At 45.3% G+C, this 22,735-nt stretch overlaps 1 protein-coding gene and 1 long non-coding RNA gene across 3 annotated transcripts in view; one reads left to right on the forward strand and one right to left on the reverse strand.

The window, feature by feature from the left end:
* The window catches only part of LOC137374730 (stomatin-like), a 62,868-nt gene that overhangs the window by 38,744 nt on the left and 1,389 nt on the right, over positions 1-22,735 (forward strand). Inside the window, exons 4-7 of the mRNA XM_068041289.1 lie at positions 1,062-1,134; positions 3,034-3,116; positions 6,164-6,367; positions 21,706-21,840. Of these exons, the coding sequence (XP_067897390.1) occupies positions 1,062-1,134; positions 3,034-3,116; positions 6,164-6,367; positions 21,706-21,840 (495 nt within the window). The remainder of the gene's footprint in view (positions 1-1,061; positions 1,135-3,033; positions 3,117-6,163; positions 6,368-21,705; positions 21,841-22,735) is intronic.
* The window catches only part of LOC137374731 (uncharacterized), a 32,414-nt gene continuing 12,640 nt past the window's right edge, over positions 2,962-22,735 (reverse strand). Inside the window, exons 2-3 of one of the 2 annotated variants that reach the window (XR_010975895.1) lie at positions 21,664-21,868; positions 2,962-5,746 (exon numbers count right to left, since the gene is read on the reverse strand). This is a non-coding gene — a long non-coding RNA (uncharacterized lncRNA). The remainder of the gene's footprint in view (positions 5,747-21,663; positions 21,869-22,735) is intronic. The other variant, XR_010975896.1, reaches the window with a different exon arrangement.

A 22,735-nucleotide genomic window follows, 5' to 3' on the forward strand; every position in this document is an offset into this window, starting at 1 on the left:
AGGTAGCAACACTTTAGAATAAATATATGCCATTAAATAAACCCTACTTCAAGTTTTAGATTTCCATGGATAAATCAAGAGATTAGAAACAAACTAAAATTGAAGAAAAAGGCATGTTATGCCTATAAATCTGATTAAAAAGCAGAGGGAATATGAGAAAATACGAGAAGAGATTAAGAAAGGGGTAAGAAAAGCAAGGAGGGTGTTTGAGTCTCCCATATATTTATTCACAGTATGTGGGTGTCACTGGAAAAGCCAGCATTCATTGCCCATCCCTAATTGCCCCTGAGAAAGCCATGGTGAGCCCCCTCCCTCCTGAAATGCAACTGAATGGCTTGCTAGACCATTTCAGAGGGCTATGGGTCCGGAGTCACATATAGAGCACACTGACTGAGAATGGTCGATTTCCTTACCTGAAGCACATTATTGAACTGGATAGATTCTTATGACAATCCGATAGTTTAATCGTCATCATCACTGATACTAGCTTTTTATTCCAGATTTATTTAATTAATCTTCCCCAGTTGTCGTGGTGGGATTTGAACATGTCTCCGGATCATTAGCCCAATAGCAGAACCATTATGTTACCATTCCTGTTTGTGTGATTGCTCATGTGCCAGGTGAGGTCTCCTCATCACCACTAGGATGCTGTGTGATAACACCAATGAGATGCCTTTGTCCCTATTCGTTGGCTGCACTTATCACACTGCAGTGCACTTGCTGACAGACTTTGCAGCATCAACAGGAAACATGCCAGGGACCTGCTGGATTTATTACCACCAGCACAACACTCAGGTCTTACAGGGGAATTGTTCAAATAGGCCGCAGTACTGGAAGAATATCTTCGAGCAGTCCTGGGTGTGTATGTTAGGATGGGACGTACCATCACCAAGTGAAAACACTATAAAACGAGGCTAAGAGAAGCTGGATAGTTTCCTTGCAATATCTTGTTGGTGTAAACATCATAGAGCTGTAGCTTGCAGAGTCAGTGGATAATAAAAGAGGTTGTTAGTGAACGCTGAAGTGTTTATGTTCACATAATCACTTAACTTTCCTTCCAGATCGTTAATGAATATGAAAGAGCTGTGATATTTCGACTAGGCCGTATTGTTCGTGGTGGAGCCAGAGGTCCAGGTATGTTTCCAAATCCATTACATAGAATTTACTATGCAGAAACAGGCCACTCAGCCCCTGGTCTATGATGGTATTTATGCTCCACATGAACCTCCTCCCACTCTACTTGTGCTCACAAACTTACACTGACTCCCACTCAATTGTAAAATTCTCATCCTTGTTATCAAATCCCTCCATGGTTTCTCCCCCTGCCTATCTCTGTTACCTTTTCAACCCTACAACCTTCTGAGAACGCTGTGCTCCTCCAATTTCTGACTTATTGCACATTCTCGATTTTTATCGTTCCACCTTTGACCGCCATATCTCCAACCACCTGGGCCCTAAGCTCTGGAATTCCCCCCCTAAATCTCTCCGCCTCTCTACCTCTCTCTCCCCCTGCAAGACGCCCTTTGAAATCTACCTCTTTGGCCAAACTTTTGGTCATCGGTCCTAACAGATGGAATTTTAATGGCCCTCGGAGTTGGGGGGAAGGCCAGTAATAGTGGTGCAGTGGTTAGCACCGCAGCCTCACAGCTCCAGGGACCCGGGTTCGATTCTGGGTACTGCCTGTGCGGAGTTTGCAAGTTCTCCCTGTGACCGCATGGGTTTTTGCCGGGTGCTCCGGTTTCCTCCCACAGCCAAAGACTTGCAGGTGATAGGTAAATTGGCCGTTGTAAATTGCCCCTAGTGTAGGTAGGTGGTAGGGAATATGGGATTACTGTAGGGTTAGTTTAGATGGGTGGTTGTTGGTCGGCACAGACTCGGTGGGCCGAAGGGCCTGTTTCAGTGCTGTATCTCTAAATAAAAATGGGGCGGCACAGTGGCGCAGTGGTTAGCACCGCAGCCTCACAGCTCCAGCGACCCGGGTTCAATTCTGGGTACTGCCTGTGTGGAGTTTGCAAGTTTTCCCTGTGTCTGCGTGGGTTTCCTCCGGGTGCTCCGGTTTCCTCCCACAGCCAAAAGACTTGCAGGTTGATAGGTAAATTTGCCATTATAAATTGCCCCTAGTATAGGTAGGTGGAAGGGGAATATAGGAACAGGTGAGGATGTGGTAGGAATATGGGATTAGTGTAGGATTAATATAAATGGGTGGTTAATGGTCGGCACAGACTCGGTGGGCCGAAGGGCCTGTTTCAGTGCTGTATCTCTAAATCAAAAATCAAATCAAATAAAATAAATATGCCGGGGAGCCATGTTGGGACGGCTCCCCGACGCAGTCCCGTCACTGGGAATGTTTCCCAGTGGCAGGAAGGGCAGCAGACAACAATTTGAATGATTAAATGGTCCGATTAAGGGACATTTTCCCGGGCAGCTGACATTTTGCCAGTAGAGGAGTGGCCCCCTACCCCCACAGTGCATGGGGAGACCGCCAGCTACATGGAGGCACCCTCCCAGCAGCTTCCCGAGGTGGTGGGGGTGGGGGCCATCAGATCCGGATGCGGGGCGCAAGAAGGGGGCTGCTGGCATCAAATGATGCCACCGTGGCCCCAACGCTGTTGCTGGAGGGGTTTCCCCTCCGAGCCCTGCCTGCATGGCCAATGTAAAAATTCATTTAATTCTCACCCTTCCAAGGATGTCTCAAAATGCCAAGGCTCCAGAGCTGCCTGCCCTCTGATTGGGCTGGCAACGTGGAAGGCCCACCTGCCATCCTTAATTGGCGACCTCCCTCGCCTGCCGGCTCTTAATTACCTCCTCCTGGCAATATCGCAGGAAAGTCCCGCCTCCCGCCCGAGTGTGCCAACCACTTGAAAACCACCCCGACAATGGGGCCTCCACCACTCTGGCAAAATCTTGCCCATTAATATCTCCTTATATGGTTCAGTGTCTAACACCCCTTGGGAGATTTTACTACATTTAAGCGTTGTATAAATGAAAGCATTTGTTTATTCTCAGCCTAACAATATTTGTTCCTAACTTTAGGTATTTTCTGGATTATACCTTGTACTGATTCGTTTAGCCTTGTTGATTTGAGGACGGTGTCATTATCTGTACCTCCACAAGAGGTAGGTCTTGGGTAAATCCATCAATGTGATTGGGTTCCGCTGCCAATGGGTGGCAGATATGGATATTAACTGTAAATAGGAATTGAAGATTCCTCCAGGAATTGAAGATTAATCTCCAGGACAATCTTCCTGCAAGCAAAACCCAGGAGAAAAATTTTCTTTTTTGTTGAACGCTTTATTAGCTCTAAAATAATGGAGGTGGGACGGGCAAGTTCACCTCCAAGTCACACACCATCTTAACTTGGAACTATATCGTGTTTCTTCACTGTCACTGGATCAAAATCCTGGAACTCCCTCCGTAACAGCACTGTGGGTGTACCTGCACCAGATGGACCACACCTTCTCAAGGGCAATTAGGGGTGGACAATAAACTGTTGGCCTTGCCAATGACGCCCACATCCCATGAACAAATCAAAAAAATGGGATGCAGGAAGGCTGTCAGGAATCTGTTCGCTTTCTAATTGGCCAAAGAAAGGCAGGGCGCCATGAGCGTCGATATGTCTGGTGACCAATGGCTGGAGCATGGGCGGGGAGGCGAGCAGTTCGAGGTCATGTGATGTGATCTCCTGGAACATGTCTAACAAGAGTTGGCAACCTTAACTGCAAAACTTATAGTTCTGGGAATGTATGAGGGTCATTGATACTGAATAAGCTATATTGGACAGACCCAGCTCTACGTAATCTAGTTTGCCTTGGTTTTAGCATGGTGAGTAGGGTGGGAGAGGGCACACTGTGGGATGGCACAGTGGGGTCCCAGACCCACTGGAATCACTGCCCAACCAGTGGGAATTCAGGCAGCAGGTGGAATTAGTATAGATAGGCATTATGGTCGGCATGGACGTGGTGGGCCAAAGGGCCTGTTTCTATGCTGTACGACTCTATGACTCTAGGTAGCCTGCGTCCCGGCAGGATTGTTTCCACCACAGGGCAAGTCCATCTGCAGGCCTTTCGGAGGGGAATTCCTATCGAGAAATGGGGGAAGTCCAAGGCACCATTAGTCCACGATTTCCTTTTGGGACCTGGAGAATAATATTTTAAAAAGTCACCTTGCTGAGCCCCGGCTTTTGTTTCTGGGCAGGTATGGCCTGGTGGAGAAGAATAAGGAGAGGAAATATAAATTAAATGGTACAATTTTAAAGGGCTGCATACACACAAGTCTTTGAAGATGGCAGGACAAGTTGAGAAGGCTGTTAAAAAAGCACATGGGATCCTTGGCTTTATAAATAGAGGTATAGAGTGCAAAAACAAGGAAGTTATATTAAACATTTATAAACACTGCTTAGGTCCCAATTGGAGTATTGTGGCCAATTCTGGGCACCAAACTTTAGGAAGGCCATCAAGGCCTTAAGGATGGTGGAGATGATTGACTTCAGTTACATGGAGAGACTAGAGGAACTAGGGTTGTTCTCCTAATGGGCAGAGAAGGTTAAGGGTAAATTTGATAGAGGTGTTCAAAATCATGAAGGCTTATCATAAATAAGAAGTAATATTTCCAGTGGCAGAAGGGCGATTAACCAGAGGATACAGATTTAAGGTGATTGGCAAAAGAATCAGAGGTGATATGAGGTCAAAATATTTACACAGCAAGTTGTTACGACTTAGAATTCACTGTCTGAAAGGATGGAAGCAGGTTCAATATTAAATTTTCAAAGGGAATTGGACAAATATCTGGAAGGGAAAAATTTGCAGGGCTGTGGGGAAAGGGCAAGGGAAGCGCGACTAATTGGATAGCTCAAAGAGCTGGTACAGGCATGATGAGCTGATTTACCGTCTTTTCTGTACATTTTTATGATGGGATCACAGCCAATCCCACCTGTGTCCTCCTGACCTGATGTTCACATGCAGGTGATTTTCCACTTGGTTGTGAGTGTGCAGAGGTGGATATCTCTAGAAGGCCATCAAGAGCAGGAGAAATTGCTGTCTCCCTTTCCAATTATCCATGACATCAATGCTAATTGAAGCACCTAATTGCTGTTCTGGCTGAGATGAGTTGGTCCAGGCATATCATCATAGACGTTTTATTTAATTCATTCTTTGGATATGGGTGTTGCTGGTAAGGCCAATATTTATTGCCTGTCCCGGTTCCTGTTTGAGAAGGTGGTCGTGCTCCTTCTTGAACCCCTGCAGAATATGTGGTGAATGTACTCCCACAGTGCGGCTGAATAGGGAGTTGCGTGTTTTGACCCTGCGACAGTGAAGGAAATAGGATATATGTGCAAGTCGGGGTGGTGTGTTACATGGAGGAGAACTTGGAGTTGCTGGTGTTCCCATGCGCTTGCTACCATAGTTCTTGTAGGTAGTAGAGCTCACAGGTTTGGGAGGTGCTGTTGCAGTCTTGGTTAATTACTGCAGTTTATTCATAGATGGTACAACTACAGCTATGATGTGCCAGTGGCAGAGGCCATTCGTCTCATTTTGTCTCTGCTGGTGAAATCTAAAACCAGTCCTGTTGCCCTGCTCTCTTTCTCCCCATAGCCATGTATCTTCCTCTGTTTTAAATCTTCATCCAAACTCCATGTTCTTGCTGTCGCATTAAGATAGCAGCATTAGTTCAGTGGTAGCACTGTCGTCTGAGTCAGAAGGATGTTGAAGTCCAACTCCAGAGCCTTGAGCACAAAATCTAAGTTGTTCTGATGAGTGCAAGACAAAAAGCTTCAACAAAATGTCTCTATTTTCAGAATGATATTATTTAAACACTGACATTAATTAAGCTGTCATTTGCTAATATAAACAGTTAAAAAATGCTTACAACCGCGAGCACTATCTACAGCATGAGTGATCTAGTAATTTTCCTGGGAGAACTGGAGTGACTGTCTTGGTGCGTCTTTGTCCATTTCTTCTTCGTGTTCTAGTTGATAGTTCTCAGCGCTTGGTGGTTAGCTGCCCTACCGCAGCGCCCTTCTGTTCTTTATTTGTTTGCAGTGTCTTTTATAATTTCCAGTCAGTTATTGTGTATCTTGCCTTTTGTGGATCCTCCTTTTGGCAGTAGACTTGGTTATCAGTTTTTGGTTGATACAGTTAATCCAATTAACGGCCTTTACTTGCAGGTGTTAACGAAAGACTCTGTCACAATTATGGTGGATGCTATTGTCTACTATCGGATCTTCGATCCCGTCATGTCAGTCATCAGTGTGACCAGCGTGGCCAGTGTAACGCACCTGCTGGCTCAGACAACACTGCGGAACATGCTGGGCACCAAGAGCCTGTCGGACATCCTCTCAGACCGGGAGGTCATGGCACAAGGGATGGAGGTACGCTGAAAACAGGGAATTGCCTGAACATAAACAGTTATACTCTGTTGGGACAAACAAATACACCCCAACCTCAGTACGAGGCTCTCAGTTTATAACACTGTGTTACAGACACTACCCTCAGTATAAAGCTTTGTTAAAACACTGCCTCTATGACACAGCCTACCCTTGGTTTAAGGTTTTCAGTTATAGCACTCTGTCTGTTACTCACTCCACCTTCAATGTAAAGCTGTCAGTTATAGCACTCTCTCATTGCACCCTTGGTATAAGATTATCAGTACAACACTCTCTCTGTTATAGTCGTAGAGTCATTTGCAGCACCGAAGGCGGCCATTCAGCCCATCCAGCCAGTGTCAGCTCTCCACGGTCCAATCCAGTCAGTCCTATTCCCATGCTCTATCCCTGTAGTCCTGCAAGTTTATTTCCTTACAAGTGCCCATCCAATTTCCTTTTGAAATCATTGATTGTCTCCACTTCCATCACTCTCATGGGTGAGTTCCAGGTCATTACCACTTACTGAATAAAAAAAAAGTTCATCCTCAAATCCCCCTGGATCTCTCGTTCAAAACCTTCAATCTGCGTCCCCTAGTTCTTGTACCATCAGTTAATGGGAACTGTTTTTCTGTCATAATTGGTTCTTTCACAGTCACAGTAAAGATAAAAGGTAAAACACTCACGGAGGTGGTAAGCACAACCACTGTTCGAAAGGAAAAAAAACCCTATTGCAGTCAAACAAGAGGAAGGGCAAGAGGGGAGCCTGAGACCCCCTCCTCACCTGGCCATAACATACCACATAAAAGTCTGGTTAACAAAATGGAGGCTCATGGAATAGGAGAGTCAATGTCCAATTGGATAAAAAATTGGCTTAAGGATACAGCGAGTCATAGTAAATGGTTACTTTTCAGATTGGAGGATGGTAGACAGTGGTGTTAGCCAAGGGTCTGTGCTAGGACCCCTGCTTTTTTTTTGCTACATATAAATGATCTTGGTTCTTGGAATACACAGTAGAATTTCAAAATTTGCCGATGATACCAAACTTTGAGGAGTTGCAAACAGTGAGGATGATATGAACCACCTGCAGCAGGACATAGATAAGCTAGCAGAGTAGGCAGAGAGGTGACAGATGGAATTTAATAGAGACAAGTGTGAGGTGATGCATTTTGGCAGGAGAGATAGGATGAGGCAATATAGATTTAATGGCACAGTTCTAAAGAGTGAGCAGGAACAGAGAGACCTGGGGATGCTTATGCATCGATCGTTAAAGGTGGAAGGACATATTGAGAAAATGGTTTGCAAAGCATATGCATTCTTGGGCTTCATAAATAGAGGAATGGAATACAAAAGCAGGGAAGTTATGCTGAACCTTTATAAAGTTCTGGTTAGGCCTCAACTAGAGTTTAAACAAGAAAGAGGTAAGTTTATTATACTTAACACTCTAACCCCAATTTTAAAAATACGCAACACATTCACGAACACATTCACACGAGAATCACACACAAATAGATTACAGAGAGAAAAATAGATTTGGTGGTTGGATTAAAGTCCAGAGTAAATGAAATTTAAGTACACAGTCTGTGAAGTGGGTGATCTGGTAGTCCTCCAGCTGAAGCTGTATTCTTGAAGTCCTCCCTGGTCAAAGTGCACTTTGTGGTTGGCCTGCTTTGCTCAGGATTTTCTTGAAGGCAGAATTGTAGTTGGCTCTGTTTCCTGGTCGCTGGCTATAGCAGTCTGTAGGCTTGGAGGGCCCACAGTTGTAGACGGTTTTCAAACTTGATGTTTTCTGGGGAGACAGAAAAAGAGAGAGAAAGGGAAGCCTGCAGCCTTCTCTGCTGCTGCAGTTTCGGTTTCTGCTTGTCTCTTTGTGCAAAGGAAACAAAACCAGCCCGAAATGGACAGATGGTCACATGGTTGCTTCAGGTTTTCTGGAACCTTCAAATGAAATTCAAGGTTATGAATTGGCTCCACAGGCCCCAGGAGGCCAATTTACACTTGGAGGGGGTCTGCTGTTCAAAGGCAATATATTAGGATTGCCTTGACTACCTGCTAATTAAGCCATTTTAGGTAATTCAATCACTTAGAGCAAGCCATTGTCCTGGGTCCATGCTGCTCCACCCTCTGGCTGCAGGTGGATCTTTTGAATGTGAAAAGATGTTTCAGATGCAAATTGTGGTGGCCATCTTGACAGCTAGTTTTTTAAAAAGTTAACTGTAGGATTTTTTTCCATTAAAAGTCTAATGTAAGTTTCCAACCGTTGAAATTAATATTTCTCATTTGGCTTATGGGGTTTCTTGACAGGTACTTTATCAAACATTTTCTTAAAGTCCGTATAGACAACACCCACCCCATTCCCTTCATCCACCTTCTCTGTTACTTCATCAAAAAATTCAATTAGATTAGCCATGCATAATCTGCCTTTTACAAATCCATGCTGGCTATCCTTAATTAACTCAAACCTCTTCAAGTGCCTATTGATTTTTTTCCCCCGATTGTTTCTAAAACCTTACCCACCAGTGATGTTAAACTAACTAGCCTGTAGTTGCTAGAACTGTCTTTACACCCTTTCTTGAATAAGGGTGTCACATTTGGCACTCTGCAATCCTCTGACACAACCCCCATATCTAGCGAAGATTGGAAGATTATGGCAAGCTCTTCCACTATCTCCATCCCCACGTTTAGCAACATGGGATGCAAGCCATCTGGACCAGGTGACTTATCTACCTTAAGCATAGCCAGCCTTTCCAGAATCTCCTCCCTCTCAATTTTTACCCTATCCATTGTCTCTACTCTCTGTGCTTCTACCAATATTTTGTCAGATTCCTCTTCCTTAGTAACCACAGTACAAAATACTCATTAGGTATTCTAGCCTTGCCCTATGTCTCTAAGCCTCTTTGTCCATATTAAGCCCCACTCCACCTCTTACTACCTGCTTACTATTTACATACTGGAGACGATTTTTGGGTTTCATTTTATGTTGACAGTCATTCTGTTCTTATATTTTCTCTTTGCCGGTCTTATTTTCCTCTTAACTTCCCCTCTCAACTCACTGTATTTGGCCTGGTTCTCACTTGCCCCACAAACTTGAAATTAGTGTGTAATACTTAAAGATCTCTGAATAATGCTGGTCTGCATTTACACAAATATCCAAAGAAGTTCCAGTCTGACGATGAATAATTTAAAATGGATTTTGCTTCCCAACCTATATGTTTGAATGTCATTTGCATGTGTGTAATGTTACATGGGCTAAACAATATAGCAATCTGCACAGTTTATTCGCATTCTTCAAGCATAAATAATGCAAAAATATTAACACAGACCACAGAGGTTTAATGGACAACACAGGTAGAATGACAAATAATTTTAAGTGAAATACTTCACCACTTCACAATAACATGCAATAATTTATTATTGAATGCATATCAGGAGGGAGAGAGAGACAGTTTGAAAACAGCACAGGAACTCCAGGAGCAGCAGAGCACATCGGGAGAGAGAGGGAGTTTAAAACAATGCACAAACTCGGGGACCAGCAGAGCAGATCGGGAGAGAGAAAGAATTTGAAAACAGCGTGGGAACTCCGGGACCAGCAGAGCACATTGGGAGAGAGAGAGATTTTAAAAACAGCGCGGGTACCCCGAGACCAGCAGTGTGCAATGGGAGAGAGAGAGTTTAAAAACAGCGTGGGAACCCCGAGACCAGCAGAGCACATTGGGAGAGAGAGAGTTTAAAAACAGCACGGGAACCCCGAGACCAGCAGACCACATTGGGAGAGAGAGAGAGTTTAAAAACAGCGCGGGAACCCCAAGACCAGCAGTGTACATTGTGAGGGAGAGAGAGTTTAAAAACAGCACGGGAACCCCGAGACCAGCAGAGCACATTGGGAGAGAGAGAGTTTAAAAACAGCACGGGAACCCCGAGACCAGCAGACCACATTGAGAGAGAGAGAGAGTTTAAAAACAGCGCGGGAACCCCGAGACCAGCAGAGCACATTGGGAGAGAGAGAGTTTAAAAACAGCACGGGAACCCCGAGACCAGCAGACCACATTGGGAGAGAGAGAGAGTTTAAAAACAGCGCGGGAACCCCGAGACCAGCAGAGCACATTGGGAGAGAGAGAGAGTTTAAAAACAGCACGGGAACCCCGAGACCAGCAGACCACATTGGGAGAGAGAGAGAGTTTAAAAACAGCGTGGGAACCCCGAGACCAGCAGTGCACATTGGGAGAGAGAGAGAGAGTTTAAAAACAGCGCGGAAACCCCGAGACCAGCAGACCACATTGGGAGGGAGAGAGAGTTTAAAAACAGCACGGGAACCCCGAGACCAGCAGAGCACATTGGGAGAGAGAGAGTTTAAAAACAGCACGGGAACCCCGAGACCAGCAGACCACATTGGGAGAGAGAGAGAGTTTAAAAACAGCGCGGGAACCCCGAGACCAACAGACCACATTGGGAGAGAGAGAGAGAGTTTAAAAACAGCACGGGAACCCCGAGACCAGCAGAGCACATTGGGAGAGAGAGAGAGTTTAAAAACCGCGCGGGAACCCCGAGACCAGCAGAGCACATTGGGAGGGGGAGAGAGTTTAAAAACAGCGTGGGAACCCCGAGACCAGCATTGGGAGAGAGAGAGTTTAAAAACAGCGTGGGAACCCCGAGACCAGCAGTGTACATTGGGAGAGAGAGAGAGTTTAAAAACAGCGTGGGAACCCCGAGACCAGCACAGCACATTGGGAGGGAGAGAGAGTTTAAAAACAGCGTGGGAACCCCGAGACCAGCAGAGCACATTGGGAGAGAGAGAGAGTTTAAAAACAGCGTGGGAACGCCAGGACCAGCAGTGTGCATTGGGAGAGAGAGAGATAGTTTAAAAACAGCACGGGAACCCCGAAACCAGCAGTGTACATTGGGAGAGAGAGAGAGTTTAAAAACAGCGTGGGAACGCCAGGACCAGCAGTGTGCATTGGGAGAGAGAGAGATAGTTTAAAAACAGCACGGGAACCCCGAAACCAGCAGTGTACATTGGGAGAGAGAGAGAGTTTAAAAACAGCGTGGGAACGCCAGGACCAGCAGTGTGCATTGGGAGAGAGAGAGAGAGTTTAAAAACAGCACGGGAACCCCGAGACCAGCAGTGTACATTGGGAGGGAGAGAGAGTTTAAAAACAGCGTGGGAACGCCAGGACCAGCAGTGTACATTGGGAGAGAGAGAGAGAGTTTAAAAACAGCACGGGAACCCCGAAACCAGAAGAGCACATTGGGAGGGAGAGAGAGTTTAAAAACAGCGTGGGAACGCCAGGACCAGCAGAGCACATTGGGGGAGAGAGAGAGTGCTTAAGAATAGCGTGGGAACTCTGGGACCAGCACAGCACATTGGGAGGGAGAGAGAGTTTAAAAACAGCGCGGGAACCCCGAGACCAGCAGAGCACATTGGGAGGGAGAGAGAGTTTAAAAACAGCGTGGGAACCCCGAGACCAGCAGTGTACATTGGGAGAGAGAGAGAGTTTAAAAACAGCACGGGAACTCCGGGACCAGCAGAGCACATTGGGAGGGAGAGAGTTTAAAACAGTGCACAAACTCCAGGACCAACAGAGCACATCAGGAGAGAGAGACAGTTCAAAACCAGCGCGGGAACCCTGAGACCAGCAGAGTACATTGGGAGAGAGAGAGAGAGTTTAAAACAGTGCACAAACTCCGGGACCAGCAGAGCACCTAGGGGGAGAGAGAATTTAAAACAGTGCACAAACTCCAGGACCAACAGAGCATATGGGAGAGAGCGAGAGAGAGTTTAAAAACAGTACGGGAACTTGAGGTGTGACATAACAGGACAGTTATAAGCTGATTGTCTGGTGAGTACTTTGCTATTTTGCTTGTTTATCTTTCAGACGTCAGCTAATATATCAGTAATTGCAAGCTTTTGTTAGTATTAGTAAAGTTTTGTAATTAGTAAGTTGATTGGCTGGTAAGTGCTTAGTTTAAGGGACAGTGTGAATAGCCAGCTTAGGATACTGGACTTTAGTTTAGTTTAGAGATACAGCACTGAAACAGGCCCTTCGGCCCACCAAGTCTGTGCCGACCATCAACCACCCATTTATACTAATCCTACACTAATCCCATATTCCTACCACATCCCCACCTGTCCCTATATTTCCCTACCACCTACCTATACTAGGGGCAATTTATACCTACCAATTTACCTACCAACCTGCAAGTCTTTTTTTTGGCTTGTGGGAGGAAACCGGAGCACCCAGAGAAAACCCACACAGACACAGGGAGAACTTGCAAACTCCACACAGGCAGTACCCAGAATTGAACCCGGGTCACTGGAGCTGTGAGGCTGCGGTTTGCCATTGTCGTTTCCGGTGCCTAGGTTAATGCTGGGTGGTCCATCCGGTTTCACTCCTTATTGACTTTGTAGCAGTTTTATACAACCGAGTGGCTTGCTACGCCATTTCAGAGGGCATTTAAGAGTCAACCACATTGCTGTGAGTCTGGTGTCACATGTAGGACAGCAGATTTCCTTCCCTAAAGGATATTAGTGAACCAGATGGGTTTTTACGACAATCGACAATGGTTTCATGGCCGTCATTTTTAATTCCAGAATTATGAATTGAATTCAAATTCCACCTTCTGCCGTGGTGGGATTCAAACCTATGTCCCCAGAGCAATACCCTGGGTCTCTGGGATAATAGTCCAGTGAGAATACCACTACGCCACCACCTCCCCACCAATTTCAATTTCTGTTCCTAATTTGACACTAATTCATCCTATTTCCTTCTCCATCTTTCCTCTATTTCTTTCTCTATCATTAAGTCCAATTGGTTAAAGAGATAGACTGTTGGTTCTGTCGTTCTCCAAGGTCCCAGAGGTCCCGTTGATGCTGCTACACCATTATCAGCTTGCATTTCCGGCAATTTGCTGTGTAAAATGTTTTCAAGCTGAAGGATGAGGGAAAAAGTCTTGCTGCGAGATGCTCAGCTCAGCCTAATTCTGGGCCAATGTGTTTAAGCCAAAAAATCAAGATATATGTCTGTCATCTCGTGTATATGAAATAGAACTTATTCCATGTTTATACGATAGCAACACAACCAAAATTTCTTTCTCACATGCCCCTGTTAGTTTAAAGTTAATTCACAATGTGTGGACTCACCAGCAGGAAACACTGTTAACTACAAAAGACTGTCATACAGAAGCTGGAGAACCAACGGTAGAAAGAAAATGCTCCCCAGGTGATTCAGTGAGTGTATCCAATGGGTATCTGTTTCCAACAGATCAAGTGCAATTTGCAATCTCAAGTCATTTGTTTCAACTGTGGTGTTATAGGGGTACTACATTTGGCCTCTGTACAACAGCATCATTGTGCAGGAAATCAACCACTGTTCCCAAACATACTATCTGGTAAATCCTGAAATGTATGCATGTGGTTGTCAAATGGAGACAGGTTTAGCTCAACAGTAACACCCCTAAGAGTGGAATGATTTGGCAACACTCAGTGCCTAGACTCACACATCAGGATGGCCACTTGGATGAGGTACAAAAGGATGCCCAGCACCCACGGCACAGTACCACCCTGATCATCATTCGCAACAGCAGCACCATAACAACAACTTGCATTTTACATAGCACCTTTAACATAGAAAATTGCCCCAAAGCACTTCACTGAAGCTTAATCCAAAAAAAAATATTGAGGCAAAGAGGGAGACATTATGAGGGATGAAAGGAGATGGGTTTTGAGGATGTTGTTACAGGATGAGAAGGAGTCTGAAAGGTGCAGGAATTTAAAGAAAGAAAGACTTTCAGAACCACTGGACATCTCAAAGCACTTGACAGCCAATGAAATACTTTTTTGAAGTCACTTGCTTGTTATGCAAGAAATATGTTAGGGAAGATCTATAAATAAAAAGAACTAAAACTTTAAAATAATTACCTAAAACACATACCTGTGTAATTAAGAAACATATAACTCTTAGTTGTAGCTGGTACTAGCATTTAATAACACAGTAAATTGTAGTATACATCGCAAATATTCTAAGTTAATTAAGAAAGTAATTAAAGTAAATTAACCAAATAACATAAGTAACTATGGCAGGACAGATGCTGTGTAGCAGCTGTGGATTGTGGGACCTCCTGGATGCAGCACAATCCAGGACATACATGGCTGCAGAAAGTGTAAGCAGCTAAAAGAATTCCCAATCAAGATTATTGATCTGGAAGCCGAACTGCAGACACAGTGCAGCATCAGGGAAGAGGAGAGATACCTGGACAATTGGTACCAGAAGACGGTCACACTCCTTAGAATAGTGTCATCTGTTTTGGCCAGCGGTGAGGGACAGGAGGGTGTGACCATGAGTGAGGCAGGTAAAGGGACCGAGCAAACAGTAGTGGAGGAGCCTCAGCATTTGCAGTTGTCAAACAGGTTTGCACCATGGTACAGCAAGCGTTCAAGTGGGGTGAGGGGCGAGTGGAAACAAAAAGGAAAGTAATGGTAGTTGGGGACAGTCTAGTGAGGAGCATTGACACTGTTCTCTGCAGCAAAGAGCGAGAGTCCAGAAGGCTGTGTTGCCTGCCCGGTGCCAGGGTTCAGGACAACTGCTCAGGGCTGGAGAGGAACTGACAGTAGGAGGGGGAGGATCCAGTCATTGTGGTCCATGTAGTTACCAACGACATAGGCCTAGTCAATATGAGGAGCTAGGCACCAAATAAGAAGCAGAACCTCAAAGGAAATGATCTCTGGATTAGGGCATTGGGCAAATAGAGTATCGAAATGAATGCGTGGCTCAAAGACTGGTGTGGGAGAAGTAGGTTTCGGTTCATGGGGCACTGGCACCATTACTGAGGAAAGTGGGATGGTCTTCACCTGAACAGTGCTGGGACCAGTGTTCCAGTGAGCCACATAACTAGAGAAGTAGAGAGGGTTTTAAAGTAGATAAAAACAAGAAATGCTGGAAATACTCAGCAGGTCTGGCAGCATCTGTGGAGAGAGGAGAGAGAAGCAGAGTTAACATTTCAGGTCAGTGACCCTTCATCAGAATTGTCAAACAGGTTTGAGGTGCTTGCAACTTCTCTCTCCACAGATGCTGCCAGACCTGCTAGTATTTCCAACATTTCTTGTTTTTATTTCAGATTTCCAGCATCTGCGGTATTTTGCTTTTATTTTAAACTAGATAGTGGGGGCAAGGATTCAAATTTGGGAAGATGTGGCAAGAGAGAAATGTATTAATATGGGAAATGATAAACAGAGCATGACAGTAAGGGCCAGAGAGTACACATCTAAGAGTAAATTAGCAGATAAGACTAGATGTTACAAAAATAATACAAGGACAAAACTAAAGGTTGTGTATCTGAATGCATATAGCATTTGAAACAAAACAGATAAACTGAAAGCGCAAATAGAAATAAATAAGTACGATCTGATGGCTATTACAGAGACGTGGCTACAGAATGATATAAATTGTGACATGAATATTGCAGGGCACATCACATTTAGGAAGGATAGGAAGCTAGGAAATGTTGGAGGGGTGGCTCTGTTAATTTATGATGGTATTCACGCATTAGAGAGAGATGACCTAAGTTCAAGAAACTAGGATGTAGAAGCGGTTTGGGTAGAGATGAGAAATGAGAAAGGCAAGAAGTGGGAGTGGTGTACAGGCCCCCTAACAGTAACAAAATCAATAAGGAATGAAACCACAGACCATTCAGCATCGACCTAGGCACCGGAAACGACAACAGAAAACCCAACCCTGTCTATCCTGCAAAGTCCTCCTTACTAACATCTGGGGGCTTGTGCCAAAGTTGGGATAGCTGTCCCACAGACTAGTGAAGCAATAGCCTGACATAGTCATACTCACCAAATCATACCTTACAGACCTTAATGCCCCAGACACTGACATCACCAGCCCCAGGTATGTCCTGACCCACTGGCAGGACAGACACAACAGAGGTGGTGGCACAGTGGTATATAGTTGGGAGGGAATTGCCCTGGCAGTCCTTAACATCGATTCCAGACCCCATGAAGTCTCATGGCATCAGGTCAAACATGGGCAAGGAAACCTCATGCTGATTACAACCTACCGCCCTTCCTCAGCTGATGAATCAGTACTCCTCCATGTTGAACAGCACTTGGAGGAAGCACTGAGGGTGACAAGGGCACTGAATGTATTCTGGGTGGGAGACTTCAATGTCCATCACCAAGAGTGGTTCGGTAGCACCACTGCTGACCGAGCTGGCTGAGTCTTAAAGGACATAGCTGCTAGGCTGGGTCTGCGGCAAGTGGGGAGGGAACCAACAAGAGGGAAAAATATACATGACCTCGTCCTCACCAATCTGCCTGCTGCAGATGCATCTGTCCATGACAGTATTGGTAAGAGTGACCACCTCACAGTCCTTGTGGAGACAAAGTCCCATCTTCACATTGAGGATGCCCTCCATCGTGTTGTGTGGCACTACCACCGTGCTAAATGGAATAGGTTTCAAACATACCTAGCATTGTAAAACTTTGCATCCATATGGCATTGTGGGCCATCAGCAGCAGCAGAATTGAACTCAAACACAATCATATCCTGCACTCGATCATTACCTCAACCCGGGCGCCAACCCTCGTTCAATGAAGAGTGCAGGAGGGCATGCCAGGAGCAGCACCAGCTATACCACTAAATGAGGTGTCAACCTGATGAAGCTACAACCCAGAACTACTTATATACCAAACAGCGTAAGCAGCATGCGATAGACATGCGATCCCACAACCAATGGATCAGATCTAAGCTTTGCAGTTCTGCCACATGCAGTCATGAATGGTGGTGGATAATTAAACAAATAACTGGAGGTGGTGGCTCCACAAATATCTCCATCCTCAATGATGGGGAGCCCAGCACATCAGTGCAAAAGACAAGGCTGAAGTATTTGCAACAATCTTCAGCCAGAAGTGTCGAGTTGATGATTCATCTTGGCCTCCTCCTGAAGTCCCCAGCATCACAGATGCCAGTCTTCAGTCAATTCGATTCACTCCGCATGATATCAAGAAAAGACTGAAGGCACTGGATACTGCAAAGGCTATGGGTCCTGACAACATTCCGGCAATAGTATTGTAGACTTGTGCTCCAGAACTTGCTGCGCCCCTAGCCAAGCTGTTCCAGTACAGCTACAACACTGTGTCTACCCTGCAATGTGGAAAATTGCCCAGGTATGTCCCGTACACAAAAAGCAGGACAAGTTCAACCTGGCCAATTACCGCCCTATCAGTCTACTCTCAATCATCAGTAACATGATGGAAGGTGTCTTCAACAGTGCTATCAAGCAGCACTTGCTGAGCAATAATCTGCTCAGTGACGCTCACTTTGGGTTCCACCAGGGCCACTCAGATCCTGACCTCATTACAGCCTTAGTTCAAACATGGACAAAAAAGCAGAACTCCAGATGTGAGATAAGAGTGACAGCCCTTGACATCAAGGCAGCATTTGACCGAGTATGGCATCAAGGAGCCCTAGAAAAACTGGAGTCAATGAGAATCGGGGAAAGACCTCCGCTGGTTGGAGTCGTACCCAGCATAAAAGAAGATGTTTGTGGTTGTTGGAGGTCAATCAGATCAGCTCCAGGACATCACTGCAGGAGTAACTCAGAGTAGTGTCCTATGCCCAACCATCTTCAGTTGCCTCAGCAATGACCTTCCTTCAACCATAAGGTCAGAAGTGGGGATGTTCGCTGATTGCACAATGTTCAGCACCATTCAAGACTCCTCAGATACTGAAGCAGTCCGTGTAGAATGCATCAAGACCTGGACAATATCCAGGCTTGGGTTGATAAGTGGCAAGTAACATTCACGCCACACAATGATCATTTCCAACAAGAGAGAATCTAACCATCTCCTCTTGACATTCAGTGACATTACAATTGCTGAATTGCCCACGATCAACATCCGAGGGGTTACCATTGACCAGAATCTGAACTGGAGTAGCCATATAAATACCGTGGTTACAAGAGCAGGTCAGAGGCTAGGAATTCTGTGGCGAGTAACTCACCTCCCGACTGCCCAAAGCCTGTCCACAATCAACAAGGCACAAGTCAGGAGTGCGATGGAATACTCTCCACTTGCCTGGATGGGTGCAGCTCCAACAACATTCAAGAAGCTCAACACCATCCAGGACAAAGCAGCCCGCTTGATTGGCACCCCATCCACAAGCATTCACTCCCTCCACCACTGATGCACAGTGGCAGCAGTGTGTACCATCTACAACGTGCACTGCAGCGAAGCACCAAGGCTCCTTAGACAGCCCCTTCCAAACCCACGACCTCTACCACCTAGAAGTACAAGGGCAGCAGATGTATGAGAACACCACCACCTGCAAGTTCCCCTCCAAGCCACAAACCATCCTGACTTGGAACTATATCGCCGTTCCTTCACTGTCGCTGGGTCAAACTCCTGGAACTCTCTTCCTGACAGCACTGTAGGTGTACCTACCCGACATGGACTGCAGCGGTTCAAGAAGGCAGCTCACCACCACCTTCTCAAGGGCAGTTAGGGATGGGCAATAAATACTTGCCTAACCAGCGACGCCCACATCCCATGAACGAAAAAAAAAATACGGTGGACGTATAAAGGAAGAAATAATGGGAACTTGTCAGAAAGTTACGGCAATAATCTTGGGGGATTTTAATGTACATTTTTTTAAGTTCATTCATGGGACGTGGGCGTTGCTGGCCAGGCCAGCATTTATTGCCCATCCCTAATTGCCCTTGAGAAGTGGTGGTGAGCTGCCTTCTTGAACTGCTGCAGTCTACATTGGGTAGGTACACCTACAGTGCTGTTCGGAAGGGAGTTCCAGGATTTTGACCCAGCGACAGTGAAGGAACGGTGATATAGTTCCAAGTCAGGATGGTGTGTGTCTTGGAGGGGAACTTGCAGGTGGTGGTGTTCCCAACCATTTGCTGCTCTTGTCCTTCTGGGTGGCAGAGGTCACGGGTTTGGAAGGTGCTATCTAAGGAGCCTTGGTGCGTTGTTTATAGGTGGTGCACATTGCTGCCACTGAACATCAGTGGTGAAGGGAGTGAATGTTTGTGGATGGGGTGCCAATCAAGCAGGCTGCTTTGTCCTGGATGGTGTCGAGCTTCTTGAGTGTTGTTGGAGCTGCATCCATCCAGGCAAGTGGAGAATAATCCATCACACTCCTGACTTGTGCCTTGTAGGTGGTGGACAGGCTTTGGGGAGTCAGGAGGTGAGTTACTTGCTGCAGGGTTCCTAGTCTCTGACCTGCTCTTGTAACCACGGTAGTTGTATAGCTGCTCCAGTTTAGTTTCTGGTCAATGGTAAACCCCAGGATGTTGATAGTGGGGGTTTCAGTGATGGTAATGCCATTGAATGTCAAGGGGAGATGGTTAGATTCTCTCTTGTTGGAGATGGTCATTGCCTGGCACTTGTGTGGCACGAATGTTACTTGCCACTTATCAGCCCAAGCCTGGATAATTTTCTACACGGACTGCTTCAGTATCTGAGGAGTCACGAATGGTGCTGAACATTGTGCAATCATCAGCGAACATCCCCACTTCTGACCTGATGTTTGAAGGAAGGTCATTGATGAAGCAGCTGAAGAAATTGGGCCTAGGACACTACCCTGAGTTACTCCTGTAGTGATGTCCTGGAGCTGATATGATTGACCTCCAACAACCACAACCATCTTCTTTTGCGCTGGGTTTGCAAGCTATTATTAAAGACGTTATAGCAGGGGACTACGAAAAATGCAAGGTGATGAGGCAGTCAACAAGGTTTTGTGAAAGGGCAATCATGTTTAACCAATTTATTGGAGAAGAAGTAATATGTGCTTTGGATAAACTGTGGGTGTACTGTATTTAGTTTTCCAGGAGGCATTTGATAATGTGCCACATCAAAATAAAAGCTCATGGTGTAGGGAGTAACATACTGACATGGATGGAAGATTGGCTAGCTAACAGGAAACAGAGAGTTGGCATAAATGGGTCATTTTCTGTTTGGCAAAATATAATGAGTGGTGTGCCACAGGGATCAGTGCTGGGGCCTCAACTTTTTACAATTTTGCAAATGACTTAGATGAAGGGACCGAAGGTATTGTTGTTAAATTTGCTGATGACACAAAGATAGGTAGGAAAATAAGTTGTGAAGAGGACATGAGGAGGCTACAAAGGGATATAGATGAGTAAAGTGAGTGTGCAAAGATCTGGCAAATGGACTATAATGTGGGAAAATGTAAAATTGACAAGTTTGGCAGGAAGAATAAAAAAGAAGCATGTTATCTTAAATGGTGAGAGATTGCAGAGCTCTGAGATGCAGAGGGATCTGGGTGTCCTAGCGCAAGAATTGCAAAAGGTTATCGTGCAGGTACAGCACATAATTAGGAAAGCTAATAGAATGTTACCGTTTATTGCGAGGGGAATTGAATACAAAAGAAGGAAGGTTATGCTTCAGTTATACAGGACAATGATGAGACCAAATCTGGAGTACTGTGTATAGTATTGGTCTCCTTATTTAAGGAAGGATGCATTGGTAGCAGTTCAGAGAAGGTTTACTAGACTAATACCTGGAATGGGCGGATTGTCTTATGAGGAAAGATTGGACAGGCTAGGCTTGTATTCACTGGAGTTTAGAAGAGTAAGAGGCGACTTGATTGAAACATATAAGATTCTGAGGGGTCTTGACAGGGTGGATGTGGAAAGGATTATTTCTCTTGTGGGAGAATCTAGAACTAGGGGTCACTGTTTAAAAATAAGGGGTCGCCCATTTAAGACAGAGATGAGGAGAATGTTTTTCTCTCAGAGGCTCATGAGTCATTGGAATTCTCTTCCTCAAAAAGCAGTGGAAGCAGAGTCTTTAAATATTTTTAAGGTAGAGGGAGATAGATTCTTGATAAGCAACGAGGTGAAAGGTTATCGGGGGTAGGTGGGAATGTGGAGTTGAGGTTACAATCAGAACAACCATGATCTTGTTGAATGGCAGAGCAGGCTCAAGGGACTGAGTGGCCTACTCCTGCTCCTAATTCATATGTTCCTTTGTATTCTGTGTCCTCATAATCTTACCCTTGGAGCCCTGGTCATATTCCAATGAATCTGTCCTTCCATGGCAAATATATCTTTTCTCAGGTGTGGTGCCCGGAATTGAACAAGATGTGGTCCAGACAGGGCTTTGTATAGCAATAGCAAAACTTCTCCCTTCTATATTCTAGCCCTCTAGTTATAAAGGTTAACATTTCATTAACCTCTTTTAATTATTTTTACTCTACCTTCAATACATGGTTCTCAGTTATAACACTGTTGCACCACATCCTCCATATAAGATTCTCAGTTACAGTACTCACTATTACTCGCCGATTTGATTGTTTTGTCCTTGCTTCCCTCAGAAAGTCCTGTTTGCTGCGTCAAAGGGCTGGGGGATCAAGGTTGAGCGAGTGGAATTCAAAGACGTGAGACTGCCGGTGGCTTTACAAAGAGCGATGGCAGCAGAGGCTGAAGCTGTGAGAGACGCCAAAGCCAAGGTGAGGGGAGCAAGCCTTGCTCGGTTATCTGTTGCAAATATTCAGTAATAACAGGGCTATTTTCATCTTACACAGTTTTAAAAAGATCATCGATTTTCATCCCCTCTCCCTGACCTTGGCTTGCCAGTTCTGCCTGGATGTAATCCTGGAGGTTTCATCACATGACCTCCCGTCATCTGCCCCATTGGGATGGGGAGGCCCCTTCCCCATGGTCAATTGGAAGTGAATAGACTCATCATTACCCGATTGCTTTTACATTCCCAACTCCAACATTTTTATAATTGATAAACAAAAGTGTTGGAAGAAAATTATTTTTCAATGCCCCGATAATTTTTTTTCTCCCTAGGACCTGTAGTACCCTGGAGACTAATCTTAAATTTCTGGAGACCCTCCCTTCTGTTCACTAACCTTGATGCCAATGCTACCCTTGACTACTCAATTCACCTACCAGTTCTGGAGCAGTGGAGATCAGTTGTCATGTCATCTCTGGCTGGAGCATACCAACTCAGCACAGACCAGGGGTGGACACAGAGACCTCCCTGACCTCCAGAGCTGAGTACCATATCCCATAATACATTTAGATGCTGCTCAACCAGCAGAGGAAAAATGTGGCAATATTATGTGGTCTTTTTATTTGCATTGGAATGGATGCAGTGCTGATTCACCAGAACGATACCAGGGCTTCGACAGGATGCACAAAGTTGGCTTTCATTTAATTGATGATTAAGGAGTGATCTGATCGAGATGTTTAAAATGTTGAAAGGATTCAGTACCGTTGAAACGGAGAAACTGTTTCCTCTGGTGTGGGGCGTGGACTCCAGAACGTGGGCACATAATCTTAAAATTAGAACCACGTAAAGTAAGAAACCGGGAAACACTTTTTAACACAAAGTTT

Source organism: Heterodontus francisci, chromosome 10, assembly GCF_036365525.1.
Source record: "Heterodontus francisci isolate sHetFra1 chromosome 10, sHetFra1.hap1, whole genome shotgun sequence".
Lineage (NCBI taxonomy): Eukaryota > Metazoa > Chordata > Chondrichthyes > Heterodontiformes > Heterodontidae > Heterodontus > Heterodontus francisci.